This window comes from Delphinus delphis, chromosome 6 (genome assembly GCF_949987515.2).
Source record: "Delphinus delphis chromosome 6, mDelDel1.2, whole genome shotgun sequence".
Classification (NCBI taxonomy): Eukaryota; Metazoa; Chordata; class Mammalia; order Artiodactyla; family Delphinidae; genus Delphinus; species Delphinus delphis.
Genome location: NC_082688.1, coordinates 106,612,813 through 106,633,228, shown reverse-complemented (window position 1 = coordinate 106,633,228; position 20,416 = coordinate 106,612,813). Strand labels below are relative to the sequence as shown.

The window sequence follows — 20,416 nt, the reverse complement described above, 5'->3', positions numbered from 1 at the left end:
TTGTCAGCTCCGCTTACATCAGAAGCCCACCAGTGGCGTGTACCTTAGCTTCACATTTGCTCCTTTCTCCAGCAAGAGAGTGCTGCAGAGAGGCAGGTGTTCGTCCAGTTTCTCTGCTCCCGTCTGTACCTTTTTCTTCAGCTGCCACCCCAGGAGCTCTTCCTCCTTTCCCGAGTGAGGACGAAAGTCATCCCAATCAGCTCCTTCTCCGGGCTTCCTCTCCGGATCAGGTTTCCATTCTGCGTGAGGGCTAGGCTTCCAGGTTCCGGTTCTCAGGGGAGCGAAGGCCAGGGTCTGCTTCTCAGCTGTGGGCTTGGTTAAACGGCCCTCCCTGCCTTCCCCTCCCCACAGTGAAAGACGTCCATGTTTCTCTCCTTGGGAGAGTTCTTTTCTGTAATGTGAAAAGCGCTGTCGTGTCTCTCCAGTCCCGCTCATATGGACATTAGCTGTTACCCTCCAAATCTGGGACACAAAAGTTGGCTCCTTGATCATTTAGGATTTTGGTTACACTTAGGTGAAGCTGCCACCCAGAAAGTGAGGGTGGTCTGGTTGTGTGGCCCATGACCACAGATCTGTGTTCTATACCAGACCTGGGAATTTCCTACTCAACTTTCCTCATTACCAAGGAGTAAACCTTGTTATTGAAACAACCATTTCACTGCATCAAACACCATCAGATAATGAATCACCTTGAGCAGAGTTATGGGGGATGTCGGTGCCCCCGATCCCCTATTGTGTGAGCCACCGCCTGACTTAATCCTGGTGGAGTAGCCCCCTTCTCCCTGACTCCCCCTGGCCCTCACCCCCGCCCCGTGCTGAGCTGGAGCCGCTAGCTCTGAGAGATGCTCTGGGGTTGCAGACCAGGTTGGTACCACGATCTTCCAGCCTCGGATCTCAGCTCCAGGCTGCTCGTGCCATTTCTCGGTCTTAGCCTCCAGGATAGATAAAGGAGAAGATGTGCGCTTCCCTGTTCATGCCCTTCCCCTGGCTGTCTTGCATCTTCACCTGTAACTGCAGTGAAGAGGGACACGCCTTCCTTCTCCCCTCAGAACACAGACTCGGCCTCTCTCGTTTCCCCGGGGTACGAACTCTCCCCAGCTCTGTTTCTGTCTCCTTCTGAGAAGCTGCCCCTCCTTCTTGCCCATCAGATACCCGCTTGGCGTCTACACACAGGGTGCCCTGAACAGCCAACTCCAGCTCCCAGTTCTGCTTCAGCTCCCAGTGGCTTCTTGTCAGACAGAACATTAAAACCTCACACTTCTAAACAGAGTTTGCAAGGATATTAAACAGAGACATCACTTTTGGTGCATCAAAAAGAGAGGAGAGTTCTTTTTTTTAAACTGCGATAAGAACACATGTAAGATCTACGCTCTTAACAAATTTTAAGTGTAAAAGAAAAGGCAGTATGTACGTATGAGGGAGCGTTCTTAAAGCAGCAGAAGACGTTTGAGAAAGGCAGGCTAAATCAGTTTCATTACAGTTAACACAGATGAAATAACCATTGGCCACCTGAAAATGTTTGTGCATGAAACGTTGGGACAAAGCCAGTGGGGCTTCTCGGGGGAGGCGCCGAGTGCTGCCAGTTCAGAAGCCTGAGCCGTAACTGTAACGGGGCCACTTAGTCAGTAACTGTTTATTAAGCACCTCCTATGCACCAAGCATGGTTCTAGGCACTGGGGACAGATACGAGCAATAAACAAAACAGACAGAAAGCCCTGCTCTCGTGGAGCTTGCATTTCTTGTAGGGAGAGACAGACAATGAACAAAACAGCTATTAGAAAATGGTAGAGCTCTAAAGCTGGGAAGAGAGAGGGGCGGGGGAGCAGAGCCGTGTCAGCCTTCAACAGTGTTGCAGGAAGGTCTCCCAGTCTTCAATGGGGTGGCAGGAAGGGGACCTCTGAGCAAAGATATGAAGGAGGGAGGGAGCCAGCCCACAGATCTCTGGAGGTGAGTGTACCAGAGGAGGGAACAGCCAAGGGCAAGGCCTTGGGCTAAGAAAGTGACTCCAGTGTTTGGGGAGCAGCCAGGAGGCTGGGAAGGTGGGTGTGTCGTGCCTGGGCTCAGCCCTGCCCCGGGGGTCCTGACAGCAGAGCATCTCTTCCTCTTCTGCTTTGTTAAAAAATTTGAAACTGCTTTATTGAGATACACTTTACATACCGTAAAATTCACCCACTTGAAGTGTACGATTCAATGGCTGTTAGTGTATCCGCGGAGTTGTCACCATCACCACGACCAATCTCAGAACAGTTTCATTGCCCCACAGAGACACGTCACCCTTCTTAGATTTGCTCTCCTGTCTCCCACCCCGCAACTTTCCTGCATAGGGAGGCGGGCAGCTGAAGGAGCCCTGGGTCCTGAGTCCACTGTGCTAGAACGTGGCAAGGGATGCTGGGAAAATCTCTCCCATCTCATCTCGGAGCCTGAGTAATATGAGTAAGGGCAGGAGGGACTCCTGAAGTCCTTTCAGTCTGGCAGGCTGTGACTGTAAGGAAGAGAAAAGTGGGGGAATCTGAGCAAGAATCGGACAGGAGCAATGTTTAATTATTAGGCTAGACATTCACATTAGAGGCAATCGCAAACTCAAGGTCTCGTGGGAACTCCCAGCTCCAGGAAAGACGGCAATTAAGTGATCTTCAAAAGATCTTTTCTATTTCTTAAGATTTCCAAGGAAAGAAGGCCTACAGATTTCATGAATGATGTCTTCCTGTGTCACACATCTCTCACTCCTGGGGAGTGGGTGGAATGGAAGAGACCCTGAGAAGGAAATGGGGGAGTCCCTGGAAGCTGTTCTCCTTCCTGTCTGAGCCTCACCTTCTTCATCTGTAAAAATAAAAAAGGGATCCTTTCCATTCTAGACACAATTGGAGGTGTTAGGTGGGTCAGGACAACAAGAGGAGTCCTAGGGGTGAGGCAGTCACTCCCTGGCCAACCTGGAGTGACGTTTGGGTCTGACGCTGACCAGCGGAGAGCTGAGTCCTCTCTCAATTCCAGGCCCTCTTATGTGTTCAGACCCCACGTGCCCCAGGCTGCCAGACCCTGGGGTTCAGGAGCCTGCCCGCTGTAGTACCTGCCCACCTGTGACTGCGTGGAGCTCATCCCCATCTCCTGCTGTTCTTGGGGACCCCATCATTCCCTTCACCCCCCCACCCTGCCCCAGTAATAACCAAGTACCTTGAGGCCTTCTCTGCTTGTCCCTCCGGTAGTCTCCTGAGACTGTCGCCTAGAAGAAAAGGTGCTGCCTCCTGTTTTGAGTGGTAACAGGTGTGGACCTGGCTTCACACTCTGATTTGCACTTAGAAGCTGCATCAGTCCCATAAGGCCCTTAACCTCTTTGAGTCTCGGGGTTCTCGTTTGTAAACCATGCATCGTAACTCCTGCCTCAGAGGGGTTTTGTCAGGAGCAAGTGAAATACATTTGTCTGTGTCACAAAGGGGGCCCCCTGGCAATCACCCATCCGAGGCCTGCTTTGCTGCCCTGCTCAGCGAGGCTCTGGCTGGGCGACGTCACCTGCTTGGCAGCTCTGCTCCCTTCGCCAGGCTGCTCGCCTGAGCTGCCGTGGAGCTCAACAGCGGTCGGAGAGCCCTCCGCAGCCTCCCGACACAGTCCCTTCCAGGGCTCCAGGGGCCGTTCCTCCTGTAACCAGGCCAGGACCGTGGAGAGTGCTGGCTCTAGCCCAGCACAGTGCCGAGGGCGCAGCAGCAGCAGCGAGGTCAGCCTGCGATGGCCAGTCTCGCGCCTCTGTCCCCCCCATTTCTCCCGCTTCTCCCTCCTCCCCACCCTTCAGTCCCTGGTGCAGAAGTGGGCGGTGCCCCTGCCCTTGGCCCAAGCCCTTCTCCTCCCAGGATTTCTCTTGCGGTGGTCAGATCGTGCGGTGACCTGTCAGGGACACGCAGAGCTGGTTGGCTGGAGGAGCAGTTCACGGGGGAGGAGGCGGGATGTGACAGGAGAAAAGGTGGGAACTCCAGCTGTGGGCGCCGGCTTCTAGCCACCCCCCTTGCCCGTTAATTTGGCTGGGATCTCTGACACATCACTTAACCTCTCTGAGCCTCGGTTTCTCCTTTTTAAGTTGGGAATAATCGTACCTGCTGTAATCTACTCAGAGGGGATGGGTGGGGACCCTGTGAGATTAGAGGGGAAGCCACCTGGGGACTAGGGGTAAGAGTTACACATGCGGTTACTTTGTGTCTCGGGTGAGGGAATGACTTTGGGGTTTAGATTAAATTACATCATTGTAGCTTAGAATCCCAGCAGGACCCTCATCTCCCCCCACTTACAAACCTGGAATCCCAGGACCCTGCAAGGGGAGATTGAGCTGGAGATGCTCTTGCCCCCGGCTGCAGGCCTACTTCTCTCTTGGGAGGGCATGATTGCATGAGAAAATCAGTTAGGTTAGGCCTTTGTCAAAATAGTATAGGTATGGGCTTCCCTGGCGGCGCAGTGGCTGAGAGTCCGCCTGCCGATGCAGGAGATGCGGGTTCGTGCCCCGGTCTGGGAAGATCCCACATGCCGCGGAGCGGCTGGGCCCGTGAGCCATGGCCGCTGAGCCTGAGCGTCCGGAGCCTGTGCTCCACAACAGGAGAGGCCACAGCAGTGAGAGGCCCGCGTACCACACACAAAAAAAATGTTATAGGTAAGTCTGACCGTCAACGATAATACATCACACAGGCTCCCTGAAACACATCTGCACTGAGCACGCCTGGCCCTGTGCTAGCCTCTGGGGGAACAGAGGTGAGCCAGGCAGGCGGGTCTCTGCCCTTCGGGGGCCTACATCTTAGTGGAGACAGGCAATAACGAGTAACACATGAATAATACCATTTCAAATATAATTGAGTCTATATACGTGTGTACGGGGGAATAGGACATGTAGGCACACCTTTATTGCCATAGGATACTGTATATGTACACCCTATATATTCACCACGTATGTACATTGTACTATACACATTCTCTGTCTCTGTCTCTCTCTATATATATATACACTATATATAGATATATAAATATATAGTATAGTATGTGAGTACATCAAAGATGTACATATATCAAATATACATTGAATATTCCAAATCCATGTTTTTACGCATGGGTCACGAACAATAAACTAAGGCCCAGTCTGCTTGTACCAAAGCCCATGCTTTCCAGGGCATCGCACGGCCTCTGTTAAAATGCAGTCCGTCTGGGAGCATCAGGGCATTGAGACTGGTTGGCTGTTTGCTCCTCAGTGAGGGTGGATTTGCTGGAACTTTCCAGGGATAGCAGACGGAGTTCTTCACAGTGTGCTTCAGGCCCACCAGGATCCAGGCGTCTGCGAGGCTTGTGCCAGACCAGCTGAGTGGCTGACATTTGTTCTAGACTCTCTAAAGTTTGCCTTTACCTAGTTGGCTGTGAAGATGGTATTTCAATAGCTCTGACAGCATCTTAGAAAGAAGAGGCAACCGAATCAGAGGGCTGGATTTAGCTTTCCTCCTGCCCGGTCCTTTAAATACCAGTGTTTGACCTTGAAGCTCCTTGAGAGGGGGGCTGTTGCCTTCCCCCATGTTCCCAGAGTGACCGTCAGCTCGTGGTCAGCCGCTCAGAAGAGACTCCTTGTCTAGGTATCCGATCGCAGAGATGCTGTTCTCATGACCTCTCCCAAGGTCACTGGTCTGCGCCCCAGGGGCCTCTTTCAGGATATTGAGCAGTTCTCAGGAGGAACTCTAGAAAGCCTGAATCTCCAGCTGCTTGACACATGCAGGTTCACAGTTTGTTTGTAACTTGAGAACATTGAGGAAATAGGAATAGGAACCCCGTCACAGGGTTTCTCATTCTCAGCACTAGTATATCTGGGGCCAAATCATTCTTTGCTTGTGTATTGGGGAGCTGTCCTGTGCTCTGCAGAATATTTAGCAATATCCCTGGTTCCTACCCACTAGATGCCCACAGCGCCCTCACCCCGAGCTGTGACAACCAAGAAAGTCTGCCAGATGTCCTGGGGGTGGGGGGCGATGGGGGAACGTAACATTCCCATTGAGGACCTTTGCCCTGCTATTAAATGGGTGACTGTGGGTGGTGTCAGCTGAACATGGCCCCTCAGGATGTCTACTTCCTAATCCCCTGAGCCTATACGTGGCACTTTATGCAAAAGGGACTATGCAGGTGTGATTGACTTAAGGATTTTGAGATGGGAGCTTATTCTGGGTTATCCAGTTGTATCTGATATAATCAGAGGGGTCCTTATAAGAAGGAGACAGAGGATCAGAGGGACAGAAGGCGATGTGACAAATGGAAGAGTTGAAGATGCCACCTTGCTGGCTTTGAAGAGGAGGGGAGGGGCCGTGAGCCAGGGGATGCAGGGAATGCAGCTGTGGGTGCTGCAAAAGGCAGGGAAGCAGATTTTCTCCTGGAGCCTCTACAGAGTGAGCCCAAACCTCTGACACCTTGGATTGGGACCAATGAACCCCATTTCAGACTCTGACTTCCGAACTGTCAGCTAATAAATCTGTGCTGTTTCAAGCCACTAAGTTGGCGATAATTCGTTACAGCAGCCATAGGACACTGATATAGCGGGGAAGGTGACACTTGACAGCAGGGTGGCAGAATCTATCCTGGTTCCAGAGCACACACTCAGAACCACGGTGCTCTCCTGCCTCTGTGAGTACGTTAATATCACCAGGTCCTGACCACGGGCCTGGGAGCAGGGCCCAGACGCAGCGGTCTTGGGCACCATGAGTCGGGGCTTGGATTTGAGCCCATGGGACAAGGGAATTCCTGGAGGCTTTTTAGCCTTGTAACCCCAGGCCATGGGGGACTTTGGAGCTGGAGATACTGGGTTTGAAGCTCCCTCTCCAACAGTTTGCTAATGTTGTAACTGTTTAAAAGACAGGTTTTGTTGTTATTTAGGCGTCTCAAGGGCAACAGATCAGGAGACAACTGCCATTGAAAAGATCGCTTGTTACTCAGAGATCCCAAGGGGACAGGGCATGCCACACCATGGGGTGGGGGGCCACCTGGGGAAGCACCAGTGTCCATCAGCAGGCAGAGGGAGTGAGGGGAAAATGTGGGCAAGAGCCTTTATTGTGGTTTCCCAGGGAAGGAATGAGTGAGGCAGGGGAAGCAGGCTTAGCATAGGCTAGTCTGAATAATTTCAGGAGGCTCTGGGGCACAGCGCTGTCCCTAGTTGTCTGGTACCTGGCCCTGGGGTGATTAGGACAGGGGGATAGTGGCCCAGAGTGTCAGAGCCCAACAGAGGAGGTGTGCGTTCCGGACTGGTTGGTTTGCGTATGAAAAGCACTTGTGGTTTGCTATTTTGAGGAATTTGCTAAACCTGGGAGGGGCGGTCCCTCCAGGATCCACAAGACCCCACAAGGCAAACCATCAGAATAAAAGGACATGCTTCGTGCAGTAACTAGACAGATCCTTTTACCTCTCTGCGCCTTGGTCTCCTCTCCTATAAAGTGGGACACCAGTAGACACTTCAGGGGATTATTGTGAGGATGAAACGAAATAACTTAGGCCGAGTATCTGGCATAATGCCTGATGCATTGGGAACATTCATTGAATGTTATTCCTCTTCATCTCCGTCTTCTACCCTCAAGGTTTTCTTCTAAAGGACACAGGCATAAATGAAGGCTCCCGGGGAATTCCCCTTTCCCCGGGGGAAAATGGCGTGAGGGGAGATGGCTGGTGGGTCACAGACCCCTTTCCCTATGGGCCCCTTTGAGAATCAGAGGACAGCTGTGGACGGTCTCGTGAGAAAAATACCCCCACGGTTTTGCACATAGTTTCAGAAGGACCTGACCAATTGCTGCACTGCCCTTGGGGGCTCACATGCATCACGGTACCTACGAACTTAAGGAAAAGGGGAATGAGTAAGAGAGAAAGTGTATGGAGGTGGTGGGAGATGCTAAGGTGGGAAATGAAACCTGGAAGGTGGGGGAGGCATTGGGGAGTTGCAGTTTTCAGTGTGCTGGCCAGCGATGGCCTGGCTGAGAGGCCGAGCTCTGGTAAAGGCCTTAGTGAGGTGACACTTGGGGACATGGGGAAGGGCCCCCAAGGTGGAGGACAGAGCCAGCGCACATGCCCTGAGGCGGGACTGTGCCTGGATCACGTGGGACAGAGGGGGAGCGAGGGGCTGGCGTGAGGCGACCCTGGAGCAGGAAGGGGCCGTCTCATGTAGGGCCCAGGATGAAGGTCTGGTGCCCTGAGAGGGACTTAGGTTTGAGGCCATCGGAGAAGGCAGGTGGTGAAGGGCGTGGGTGGGGACTCCATGGTATACACTTGTAACTCCAGGCAGTGTCGCGAGGGGCCCTACAGGCCGTATAAGGACCACGGCATTAACCCTGAGCGAAGCGGTGTGTCAGCAGGAGAGGCTGGCCGTGCCGGGTTTAGAGGCCAGAACCATTGCCCTGGCTTGAAACAACTTCGGTTCATTTCTTGCTGTTGCGCGTCTATCACAGGTCACTGCGGCGGGGGTGAGGGAGCATGCCCTTCCTCCTGGATGTGACACACACATGCTTCTGCTCATGTGCCAGTGGCTGGGACAGGTCACGGGCACAGCTGAGTTCAGCAGGGCAGGAAGGCATAGCCTCCCTGGGAAAAGGTTGAAAGTCAGGCACCGTTGACAGGCCGCCATGCCTGGGAGGCCACGAGGAGAGACGTACGTCAGCTTAGTCACTTTGGTGGAATTGCGAGTGGCCTGTCAGGACGAGGGCGGATGCAGGGAAACCCACTAGGAGGTCCTCCCAACAATCTGGGCAAGAGAGATGAAAAAGAGGCGTCACCACCTCTGCACTTACTGGCAGGCTCAGGGAGGGGCCTCCAGGGGGGGTCCTCGGCTTGGCAGGCCTACAGATTGGCCACCGGTGCTCTCAGAGATGATCAGAGGGGCTCGATTACCAAATTGATAAGAAATTGATGTATAAACCTGAATGCTAATTCCTTCACTTATGAATGGGGATGGGAAGACATGCCCTTCCAGTGATTCAAAAGAGAATCTGAGTTTTGCAGTTAGGTAGCCTGTGTTCAAATCCCGGTTCTGTGATTTCTTAACTACTTGATCTGGAAAAGCGGCTTAGACCGTGAGCCTTCATTTCTGCATCTTAAAATCAGCCTCAGATACGTTTATAGGGAAGAATGATCCGGTTAATGGGTGTCACGGCATAGAGTCTGGGCCAAGGTAGCTGTTCAGTAGAGGGGCTTTTATTGTTATGGAAACTTATTAGAGATTAGCAGGTGACATAATGAGCCTGAATTCAGAGTCAATGAAGAGATTTGTCACAGAAACCACGGTAAGACATGCTCTGTAACGGAGACTACTGCTGTGGTGGCCTGATTTGAATTCTGTCCCCCGTGGACCATCTCCCTGACGTTAAGGAGCATGTGAAGGTATAATTCCTCAGATGTCAGCTCTCCTGAATTATTCCAGTCCTCCCTTCCTTCCTATGTTTACACCATGCCACCCTGACTGGCCTTGGTTTTTTTCAGGTTGCCTCAGCCACCGGTGTGTCTGTCCTGAGGGTTACATCCACAGGGATGGATGCCATCTTTTATTATGACCCTTCCTAAAGGTCAGTCTGGAAATGTCAGGAGTGTCTTAAGGTGACCCCATGTGGTAACCTCACGTGGGGATCACACTCTCTCCAAATGGGACTAAAATGAATATGTCAGTGCTTGCAAAAGTCTACAGCTCAAAGAAAACTGTTAGACCTTAAATTATTTACTGTGGATGTATTTTCAGTGTAAGTTGAAAAAAGAGATTGATTTCTTTGTTGCTGCCACATCACACTCACAGAATATAATTCTGACTGATCGCCAGGCAGTGCGTCTGATTTGCGTAGAAGTGTGGAGTAGGAATGTGGAGGAGAACATTATGAGGCTCCTCTAATCGGCAACAATGTTCAGCAAGTTTAAGGGGTGTGCTGGTAAATGCTTAACAACCAGTTCTTAGCAGGGTTGGAAGGAACCCTAATCTGTAGCATTTGCCAATTTCTGTGGTGTAAATATTCCCACCACACCTATTTCAGGCCTCTCACATGACATCAGCCAGCCCACAAAATTCCTGCCAATTTGACAACTGGATCTCGGAAGCCAGGATGACTGGCCGCAGCACACAGACCGTGAGTGAGGAGTGAGATAATCCCAGGGGTCGGTGGTCGCACTCTTGCTTACTCCTGTGTAACCTTGGCCAAGTTACTTGACGTCTCTGAGCCTGGTTCACAGATGGCATCCTTGAGGCTGGTTTCCTTTCCCTGGTGGCCCGGGTAGGAAAGTACCTTTGTATCATCACTCCCTTGCTGTGTCTCCTGGGTGGAGGTTAGTACAGGAGACAGGCAGTGATGCTTAGAGAGCTGTGCCCACAGCTGCCTTATCTTTTTTTCTGAGAGCATTTCTAAGCACAGACTGGGCTTTTTTAAAATGTAGGAAGATGGGTGAAGTTTGATTGGTGGAAAGAGAAGAATTGCCCGTCTAATAGGAGCTCAATCTGGAGAAAATAGACAGTGGAAGTTAGACAAGCAGGTGGTGGAGTTCCCCCAAACCTTAGCTTCAGTGGTAAAAGGAGGGAGGAGGTGAGGGCTGAGAGAGGCAGATGTTGACCTTGACGTGTGGATAGACAAATAGCAACTTGAGCCTGTTTCTTGGTTTGGGGAATCTCTGGGGGACCCGCCCATGGGGGTACAATGCCATATAAATCAGGTGAGTCACAACGGGAGTGTGGCCACATCCACATCTCTTAAATTCAGATTCAGTCTCCTCACCTGTAAAACGAGGATAACAGCCCAGCAGGGAAAGGATGCCATAACTGGGGACTAGCTAATGGTCAAGTGTGAAAGGCAGAGTAAATCCAAATGACAGATGTCAGAGTCAGGGGGAGATGCATGGACCCAGTCCTCTGAATGCCACCCTTAGGAATTGGTCGTCAACCTCACCGAGAGCTCTCGGTTGTGACTCGGGGGTCAGGAGTGAAGGGAGGTGGGAGAGTTAAGGGAGCAAGGAGGTGACCCTCGAGAAGGTTGCAGAAGAGACGGGAGAGGTGGGATCTCACGGCAGAGGGTGCAGGGTCCAGGGGGCTGTTCTTTGTAAGCTGGCGGCGCTTGCCCACGGAGACACGCTGATAGGGAGCTGGGAGCTAGGAGTCTGCACGGCTGACTCTTCTGCGCCTGCTCTGCTCTGCTCAGCGCCCCATCCAGTCCCTCCTCCTCGAGTGTTTTCCAGTGTGTGATTTAGCGGTGGGACCAGAAGGGAGCTCTTTGTGGCAGAAGGGAGAACAGGGCAGCTGGTGACAGGGCCAGGCATTCACCGCCCCCGCTCTGGGAAACAAAGTCCAGCAGTGGACCCCACTCGCCCAGGCTCACAAACAGCCTTGGGGCCAATCCAGGTGCTCCTGCGGCTTCTCAGAGACTCCTTGAACCCACGTGCAGCGTTCCCCCGGCGAGACTGTCTCGCGATTTGGTTTCTCCTCAGGTCCCCTTTCTGGCTCCCATTCACTGGCCCCCAGTGCCGTTCTGCTCTGGTCCATCCGGGTCATGGCCCTGCTTCTTCTTGCCAGACTGCAGCCTCCCTACCTCACCCTGATGACGGCCCTCCTGCCGCCCTGGTCCCTTCCACGGCATCACACCTTTCCTCCTGGTTCCTCCACTTCATCTGCTCCCCACCCCTCTCTGATTTTAGGGTCCCGATCTTCCCCCAGACACCCTGTCACTCTGTCTGCTTCTCACGTGGTGGGACATCCACACTCATTTTTTGCTTTGCTCCCCAACTGGCAACAGTTCAACTGGCAGTGACCCTTGGGTATTGCAGGGACACCACCAAATTGGTGGTGACGGTGACTTCCCAGAGGACTGGCCCTCCTTGGTCAAGGGCCTCCAACTGCAGGCTGCAGCCCCTCATGTTCTTGCTCTGTTGGTCATAAGGTGTGGACATCCTGTTTCCGGAAACCTTAGCCCCTGGGTCTGGTGATCAGAGCCCCAAGGCCCCTGTCCCAAGCCTTTCTCAGGGGGTGGCCCCCATGAGGCTCTGGCTTAGTGACCTCCCAGATGGTGGGGCTGAACTTGGTTCACCCAGTGGGCCAGCTGCAATCCCCCCTTCCTGGTCTGCGGCAGGAAAAGAGAGCAAGCCGTGAAGGTCACTGCCCAGAACTCGTCACAGCTGAACGTGGAGTGTTTTACAATTTCCAGTCTGATCTTTGCAACGCAGAAAATGATGGAGCTGTAAGTGAGAGGAATCATAAATGTGCCCAGGCCTGTCTGGGAATTTCACTGGGGGCCACGAGGCTGCTTCCACAGCCGCTTGCTGTGGTCTTGGGGTCTTGGCCAGGATAATGCATTGACTTTTGGGTTGACCTCGGGCCAGACAGAAATCTTCCAAGTGAGCCACTGCAGGAGGAAAACCCTGCACTTCCTCCCTCTGTAATAATATACGCTGCAGGCCTTTGAAGATTAATCACTTAACAGAGGGAAAGTGATCTCAGTTAATTCTGCTGGAGTCATCTCTTTCTTTGTGGCTTGAACGTTACCTTCCTGAGGAAAGTGGAAGAGAATTCAGATTTGGTTTTTAGCTCCATACTCAGGGCCCTCTCTCAGATACCTGTAGGTACTACACCTCCCATCCACTCTTGGCAAAAGATTCAAATCCTTTACACCCAGAGGGCCCAGTCCCTTCTGAGACCAAATCTGGAGGGTCCATTTAGTACAGTGGCTACTTTCAAGGCCGTGGAGTCTGAGTTTCAATTCCAATTCTACTTCTTGATAGAAGTATGATTTTTGAAAAATATCTTGTTCATCAAAAAAATGGAATTGGAACACTGTATCCAATATCACAGACTAGGTGGCTAAAACAACAGAAATTTATTGTCTCACAGCTCTGGAGGCTGGAAGTCCAAGATCACGTGTCGGCAGGGTTGATTTCTCCTGAGGCTTCTCTCCTTGACTTGCAAACGGCCGTCTTCTTGCTGTGTCCTCACGTGGTCTTTCCTCTGTGAGCACATCCCAGGCATCTCTGTGGGCCCAAATGATCTCTTCTCATAAGGACAATAGTGATTAGGGTGGATTAGGGCCACCCTAATGATCTCATGTTACCTTAATTGCCTCTTTAAAGGCCCTATCTCCAAATGCGGTCACATAGTAAGGTCCTGGGGGTTAGGGCTTCAACATAAGAATTTGGGGGTGGGAGAGGTGGGGACATTGCCCATAACAAGTACCTACATCACAGGGTTCTTCTAAATAAGATACATGCTCAGTGAATCATGGTGTGTAGTTTCTCTGGGGTAGCCTCTGTTTCCTGTTGGATGTGTGGGTTTGAAGTGGGTGGTCTGTGAAGCTCCAGAGGATATAACGTTTGGCGATCTACAACTTCACCATGTCGGGAGCAGATGAGGCAGAGAGGTAAGACGGGGGCTGGACATCAGCCAGCCCCCAGGCCCCCGGCCAAGTGTCAGCTCTCGGTCCTCCACGTGACTGTCTCCCGAGCCCCCCTTGTAATTTAGCAGTGATGTCTTACGACGTTTGCGGAACATTCATGCCACATCCTAGAGAGAACTTCCAGAAGCGCTGACCGTGGTCCGAGGCAGTGTGTGCGTCGGCTTAGAGGGGAGTGATTTCTGCAGTACCCTGAAACCACAGGCATGGATCTGGAAGTGGCGTAGGTGACCCAGAAGATAGATTGACGATGAAGGATTGAATTTCGCTTCACCAGTGTGGTCAGTGGACGTTTGAATTCCTCTTTGCTCATTTTGGGCGTGGATGGGGCTACCATCACAGCACACCGAACAATGAAATCAGGACGGTGACAGCAGAGGGGCTGTCCTGCTTCTGCACCCCAAGTTTGTTCAAGAGCACACTCAGAGTTAGACTGGATTAGACCACGCTTCGGCGAAAGCTAACTTCTTACTTCACGAGCTTGTGCTTTTCTGCAAACAGGGGAAGTAGTACCTTTTGCTTGATTAGAAGAAACAGAAAAATCAAGCCTTCTTTCCATCCAGCTGCTGTAGAGATCCCCCTGATCACTGAGGGTCGGTAGCACCTCTGAGATGTATCACTTTTAGCATCAAGAAATGGGTTCACCAGGAGAGGGGTAATGCCGCAAAGAAGCTTTCCGAGGATGCTCCAGTGTTGGCAATAAGCCTGGGCCAGACGATCAAGATGACTGCACGTTCCCTGCCGTCCAGAAACCTACAGCCTAAATCACGTGACTCCCAAGGGAACCCATTCCCCTCCCTGCCCCAGCCTCAAAAGAACACGAACACAGGGGGCTCTGAAAGGTCAGCATAGCCACTGTGACATGGTCGCAAGAGACCACATGGCTTCAGCAGAGGCTGGTGGAAATGCCCTGTGTGTACAAAGGGCAAAGCAGCACACACCTAAGTATTGTGTTCAGAACTTTCCAGAAAAGTGAGAGGAAAATCACCAGGTGTTTTCAAGATTGGCTTCTATGGAGAAATTGGGATTGTTTCTTCCCTGTTTATTTTCCACATTGGCTGTGATTCTTGCAAAAGCAACACATACTCATTGTCACAGTTAACCTTCCAGGCTTTTTCTGTGCTCTGCCAGCACACTGGTTTTTGGCATCAGACTCTAATGTTCTGCAAGCTGCAGACCGGTGCGTCTCCCTGAAATGTCGGAAGGGAGGTGCCGTGTGGGCTGGGTGGGGAAGGACAAATGCATGGGGCGGGGGGGGAGGGAGCGACAGAGGACTTTGATCCTTCACTGAGGGTCAAGTGGAGAGGTGAGGAGGGGCCGGGGAAAGACCAACAGAAGGCTGGAGCTCTGGGCCAGCTTCATGGGTCTCTTGATGAACGAGGCTCCTGGGTCTGACCTTTGGCCTTAGGAGAGAAAACGACCAGGTCACTTTGATGTCAGCCTGGAAGAACGCTGTAGGGGAATCGTGCTCTGGGGTGAAGGTGGGGACTTTGATTAGGAGATGGTGGCCCATGGGGTAGTATTCAGGGCTCCAGCTGAATTTAGCTGCATTTAATTCTGAAATCTGGGGAGAGAAGAAAAACAAAAGAGGCACTAGACGGACTGAGTGGAGATAGTGCTTGAAGGAGCAGAGGGGCAAGGGGGTCTTGCTCCAGAGGAGATGGTATGACGATGCCTGACTTCATGATTGCCTGCTCATGCGTGGATTTGGAGAGACTCCAGCCACTGTTTATTGTGTTTAGATTGATTGAGTTACAAATATCACATAGGCAGCGTCATAAAATAAAATTGCTCTACCGTCCGTTGGGATCAGACACATTCACTTGCTCGTTGAGGAGACATGTAGGTAATGACGTGCAGAGGCCTTGGAGAGCTCACCGGGCTAGGGAGGGGAAAGGCATCCCCAAAGCCCAAGTTACACTGCTCATTGCAGGACAGAAGCAGAGAAGGACAGGGCCTCACCAGTCAAGGCCTCGGGGAACCTTGAGCAGTGGCTGATTGGAGAAGGCAACAAGGAACGTGGGGAGACCACGAGAGACAAGAGTGAATGCGAAAGCAGTCAGAGGAACACAGGCTATCCCCGGGTCCTTGATCAGGGTGGCCTTAGGGAGTGGATGGGGAAATGCCAGATAGAAGAAGATCCCCTTAAGGGCTCCTTGGCCTTGAGCGAGCTGGCGAGAAGGGGAAGGGTGACTCCAAAGCCTTCTCAAAGTAGAACAGTTGTGCAACTTGGGGCGTTAGCAAGCTCTCGGTCTTCACAATCGGTGATCCCGTCTGCTGGCTGCTCTGAGAGCACAGCCTGGTAGTGACAAGGACGCCGACCCCACCGTGAGCTTATGATCTCTTACAATAGAACACATGGGGTCCCTCCCACAGCAGAGGTGATGAGCCAGCACAGCGGTCCTGGCTCTCCAGCCCCTTGGCAGGGCACGCCAACCTCAGCTTCACTCTTGAGCCGTGGGTCTCCAGAAGTTCTGGACCGGGTCGTTGACACTGAAGCTAGATTTCACAAGCTGTCAGCTTAGGGGGCAGCCATGGCCTCCAAGTTCGGGTCCTGATTTTGTGTTTCTTTCTCCCTCCTCCTTTAGATCGTGGTGTGTGTGGGCGTCTCCTCGGCTGGCAGCCCTGCTGTGCCCGGCGGTTGAGGTCCACGGTTTTGACTGTGTGGGTTTGTGTCTTTCCGGCAGGTGTCTCCTCTGTGACTTCCCTGATGTCCCTGGCTTGGGTGCTAGCCTCCTATCACAAGCTGCTGCGGGACTCCAGGGACGACAAGAAGAGTATGAGCTACAGAGGGGCCCTCATCCACCTCTTCTGGCGCCTCTTCACCATCTCATCCAGAGTTCTCTCTTTTGCCCTCTTTGCTTCCATCTTCCAGCTCTACTTCGGGATCTTCGTGGTGGTTCACTGGTGTGCCATGGCCTTCTGGATTATCCATGGCGGAACAGACTTCTGCATGTCCAAGTGGGAGGAGATCCTCTTCAACATGGTGGTAGGGATCGTGTACATTTTCTGCTGGTTTAACGTCAAGGAAGGGCGGACTCGATATCGAATGTTTGCATATTATACGATAGTCTTGACCGAGAATGCTGCCTTGACGTTCCTTTGGTATTTTTACAGAGACCCGGAGACCACTGACTCCTTTGCGGTGCCAGCACTGTGTTGTGTCTTTATTAGCTTTGTGGCTGGGATTGCACTGATGCTCTTATACTATGGTGTGCTGCATCCCACGGGGCCGCGAGTTAAGATCTTGGCCAGCTCCTGTTGTGCCGAGCTGCTCTGGGGCATCCCTTTGCCCCCCGATGTTGAGCCCATGGCGCCTCAGACCCCTGGGTACCGGGGGACCCAGGTCACGCCTACCAGAGCCGTAACGGAACAACAGGAGGATCTCACGGCTGACACTTGCTTGCCCGTTTTCCAAGTGAGACCCATGGGGCCCGCTACCCCGTTGGGGCGTCCTTACCTCCCAGAAGGGCCCCTCATTAAGATTGACATGCCAAGAAAGAGATACCCAGCTTGGGATGCTCATTTTGTAGACAGGAGATTGAGAAGGACTATTAACATTCTGCAGTATGTCACCCCCGCCGCGGTAGGCATTCGGTATCGAGATGGACCGCTCCTTTACGAGTTGCTACAGTATGAGTCTTCACTCTAAGAGCATCTTGACCCAAGTTGAGAAGGGGACCTTAAGTTTGGTTTGCGGTAAACGCCGCTTGCAAGAAATATAACTCCTCCCTTCCTTCAATACACAGAACTACCACCACCACTACCACCACCACCACCAATGCTACAAAAAACAAAAAGAAAATAAGTCACAACCCCTTCAGATAAGCTTTCTTTCCAGTCGCTGTATGTATACAAAGATATTCTCTATGTTTTGTAAGTAAAAACAAAAAGAAAACCTTTCTTTTGTTTTTTACACATAAGTAACAGTATTGAAAAAAAAATCCCACACTATGGTTCATACGGTGGAGAAGAAGGAGTTGTCTCCACTCCAAAAGAAAAACAAAGTTTTATACCTTTACACCAAGTGTAGGTCATTTACGGGATTGGTGCTGATTGAAAGAACAAAACAAAACAAACACAAACAAACAAACAAACAAAACCTTCAACTGCCTTATGCCCTTAGGTGCTGAGTTTCATTAAGTACTGTCACGTTTTCTCATGCAAAACTCTCTGGTGATTTTTGCACTGGGAGAGGGAAAATTAAACAATCAAATGAAACCAATCTAGAAACGAAACAAAAACCAACCAACCAATAAAACACAAAGCAATCATTCTTCCTATCTGATGATTTGTATTGAAGAAAACAAATTGACCAAAAGCAAAAGCATAGAAACCCCTCCCTCTTTTTGGTTTCTCTCCCCCTTCTCCCGTCCCTGCCCCCAACTTCTCAGCCCCTTCTCGGAGCCAAAGGGCCATTTGAAATTCAGATGGTTGGAAAAGCTCCTTGAAGGCTGATTAGGTGCCATTTTAGCATTCACCTATTAAGAATCGCATTTGTTTCCTGGTGAAAAAGCAAAACAGAACAAAACAAAAACCACCCTAATAATTCGCTAAGAAAAGGAAATTCTAAAGCAAATTAAAGGAGATTTCCATATATGTAATCAAAGAGAATCAGTAATAATAAAACTCAGCATAGTAGCAAAAAGAATGACATCAATTTAAAGGCACAATACTTAATCAGTGACTGGCAAAAATGATTTGTTCTGTCATTTTAAGGCCGTGAAAGGTATACATTTATCCCATGTGATATTGTGTAAGGCCTCTTCTGTTTCCATTTGGTGGGAAGCCTTAAATTGATCTGGAAAGAATTCTTCATTTTTCGTTTGTGCTTTTTAAAAATAGTAACACAAAGAGGAAAATTAGAACATAAAAAATAAGTTCAATTGTAATAACTGACCCATTTCAAAGACTGTTTGGTGCTTCTGTCTTTCACCATTGTGGTTGGCTGAAAGTTCTTCAGCTCACTCGGTGCATCTGGGTTGAGTGGGAAATTCTGTGTGTGTCGTGTGTGTGTGTGTGTGTGTGTGTGTGTGTGTGCGCCCAGAGCACACATATATGTGTGTGTGTGTGTGTGTCTGTGTGTGTGTGTGTCTGCTGCAAGGTCTTGCCAGAAATGTAGAAAAAACAATATATGACAGACTCTGGGTATTGCTGAGGTGGAGTGTAAGGGGCTGGGAAGTGGGGAGCAGGGGGAGGGGATGTTGCTTTACCCTGAGCCCCTTTATGAGGGCAAGAGTCACACCAGCAGCATACTCTGGGTCTTAGAGACCGTGTCATTGGGGTGAAGATTTGATTCAATTATTTATTTCCTCATTGTACCAAGTTGAATTTCTGGAGGTGTTGCGAGTATGTTCAACCATTTTTTAAATGTTATTTTTCAAAGTATTGCTCTTGTAAGGAATATTCTGTTCTAGGGCATCGTTTCAATCCCATCTTATCTCTACTTGGGCACAAAAAAAAAAAAAAAAAAAGGAAAAGAAAAAAATCACAAAAAGAAAAAAAATCTCCACAAAAAAGGTATATATATATAAGTCTCTATATATACACACAATATTTTTAAGTAAAAATACTGTTAGTCTTTGTTGTGTGTAGCGGCGATTTTTTTTCTTAATTCCAGATATAACTGTTTAGGGTGCAAGACCTCACTTTGAGCTACTCTTAAGAGAAGTTCAAAAACTGAGGAATTTTTTTTTTTATGTTTGTGGGGTTCTTTTAAAAATATATATTATTCAAAGAGGTTTCTCCTTTCCTCCCTTCATTGTTTATCTAAACCTGTAAAAAACAAACAAAGCAAAACAGAAAACCCCACAAATTTTAAATTTCAGTTGGGTTGTAAAACTGGATTCTCCTTTCTCTGTTCAGACCCCTTTGATTTCCTTGATTATTACTAAATTTGCAGTGCCGTCCTGCCCCCTCCCTCCCCGACGTGACTGTCCCCTCGGGTTCTCCCTGGCAGCGGGATGGAGGGCAGAGGGCAGGAGGGCATGTCCAGGAAGCACTCGGCACAGAGCACACCCAGGCCTGCTGAGGACCAGCCCTGCTGGCCTGTCCCCACCCCTCTGAGGGCTGGGGCCCCTTGGCGATTAATTGGGAGTTCCAATCTGGTCAGAGGTGCTTTTCCTTTTTATTCTGCTTCCCTACCAAGGGCTTATTAGCTCATGGCTTACTCTGCAGAGGCTGGAGAAGGTGAGGCCATTTGAGTGGGGCTTGATGCTGTCCATCCTGTGCATCCCTCTGGGACCTCGGCCACTCAGACTTGTTTGTTCTTAGATTTAGTTCCTTTCTCTTTTTCATTTCGACGCAGTCACGGACTTTAATTTGCCACCTCTGTTTTACTAATACACATTCAGTGTGCACGCGCGCGTGCGTGTGTTTACACGCAACCGAGAAAACTGCTGACGTCCGTTGACCTGGAGCGCCAAAAGTCGGGGTGACTCAGGGAGGGCTCTCTGGAGCCTTAGCCACTGGGAACAGAGTTGAAGACCACAGGATGTTTCAGGAAGCCTTTCTTTCCACCTGCATTGGACTGGGCTCCACAGGACTCAGGCAGGAGGGTGCCCTGCTCCCCTGACATGCTATTCCCCACTCCCTTCATCGTGCCACAGCCTTTCCTAAGGATGAATATACGTGTCTATGAGCAGCAGCAGGGAAGTCCAGTTCTGCAAAGAGACAGGAAAAGGAACAAAAGTCAAGAAAGAAGTAAAGAACATGGGAGGGTGGGAGGGAGGAGGGAAACTTAAAGTTTTCATCTGTCCTCTTACCGCCTGAGAGGTGGTGGCCTCAGCCCACCCCAGGAATCCCATGTTAATCAGCATTTGCCTGACCCCTGACAAACCCTTAAGGGCGTTGAGGCACCAGCTCATGCTGCCCCAGCTGCTCCCCAAGGGAACGCTTAAGATGTTTAAAAAAACAACTCTCTGGGGCAACTTCTTGCCCAGAAATTCCTGATGAAAACTAATTAACAAGCTCCAATATTTAGTTCTGGTAGGAGATTAGCATACTGTACCAGGAGCTAGAGAATAAAA

At 50.7% G+C, this 20,416-nt stretch overlaps 1 protein-coding gene across 1 annotated transcript in view; it reads left to right on the top strand.

Moving 5' to 3' along the window:
- The window catches only part of XKR6 (XK related 6), a 270,536-nt gene extending 253,496 nt beyond the window's left edge, over window positions 1–17,040 (top strand). Inside the window, exon 3 of the mRNA XM_060015262.1 lies at window positions 16,076–17,040. Coding sequence (XP_059871245.1) covers window positions 16,076–17,040 — 965 coding nt within the window. The remainder of the gene's footprint in view (window positions 1–16,075) is intronic.
- The last annotated feature ends 3,376 nt before the right edge of the window (window positions 17,041–20,416 follow it).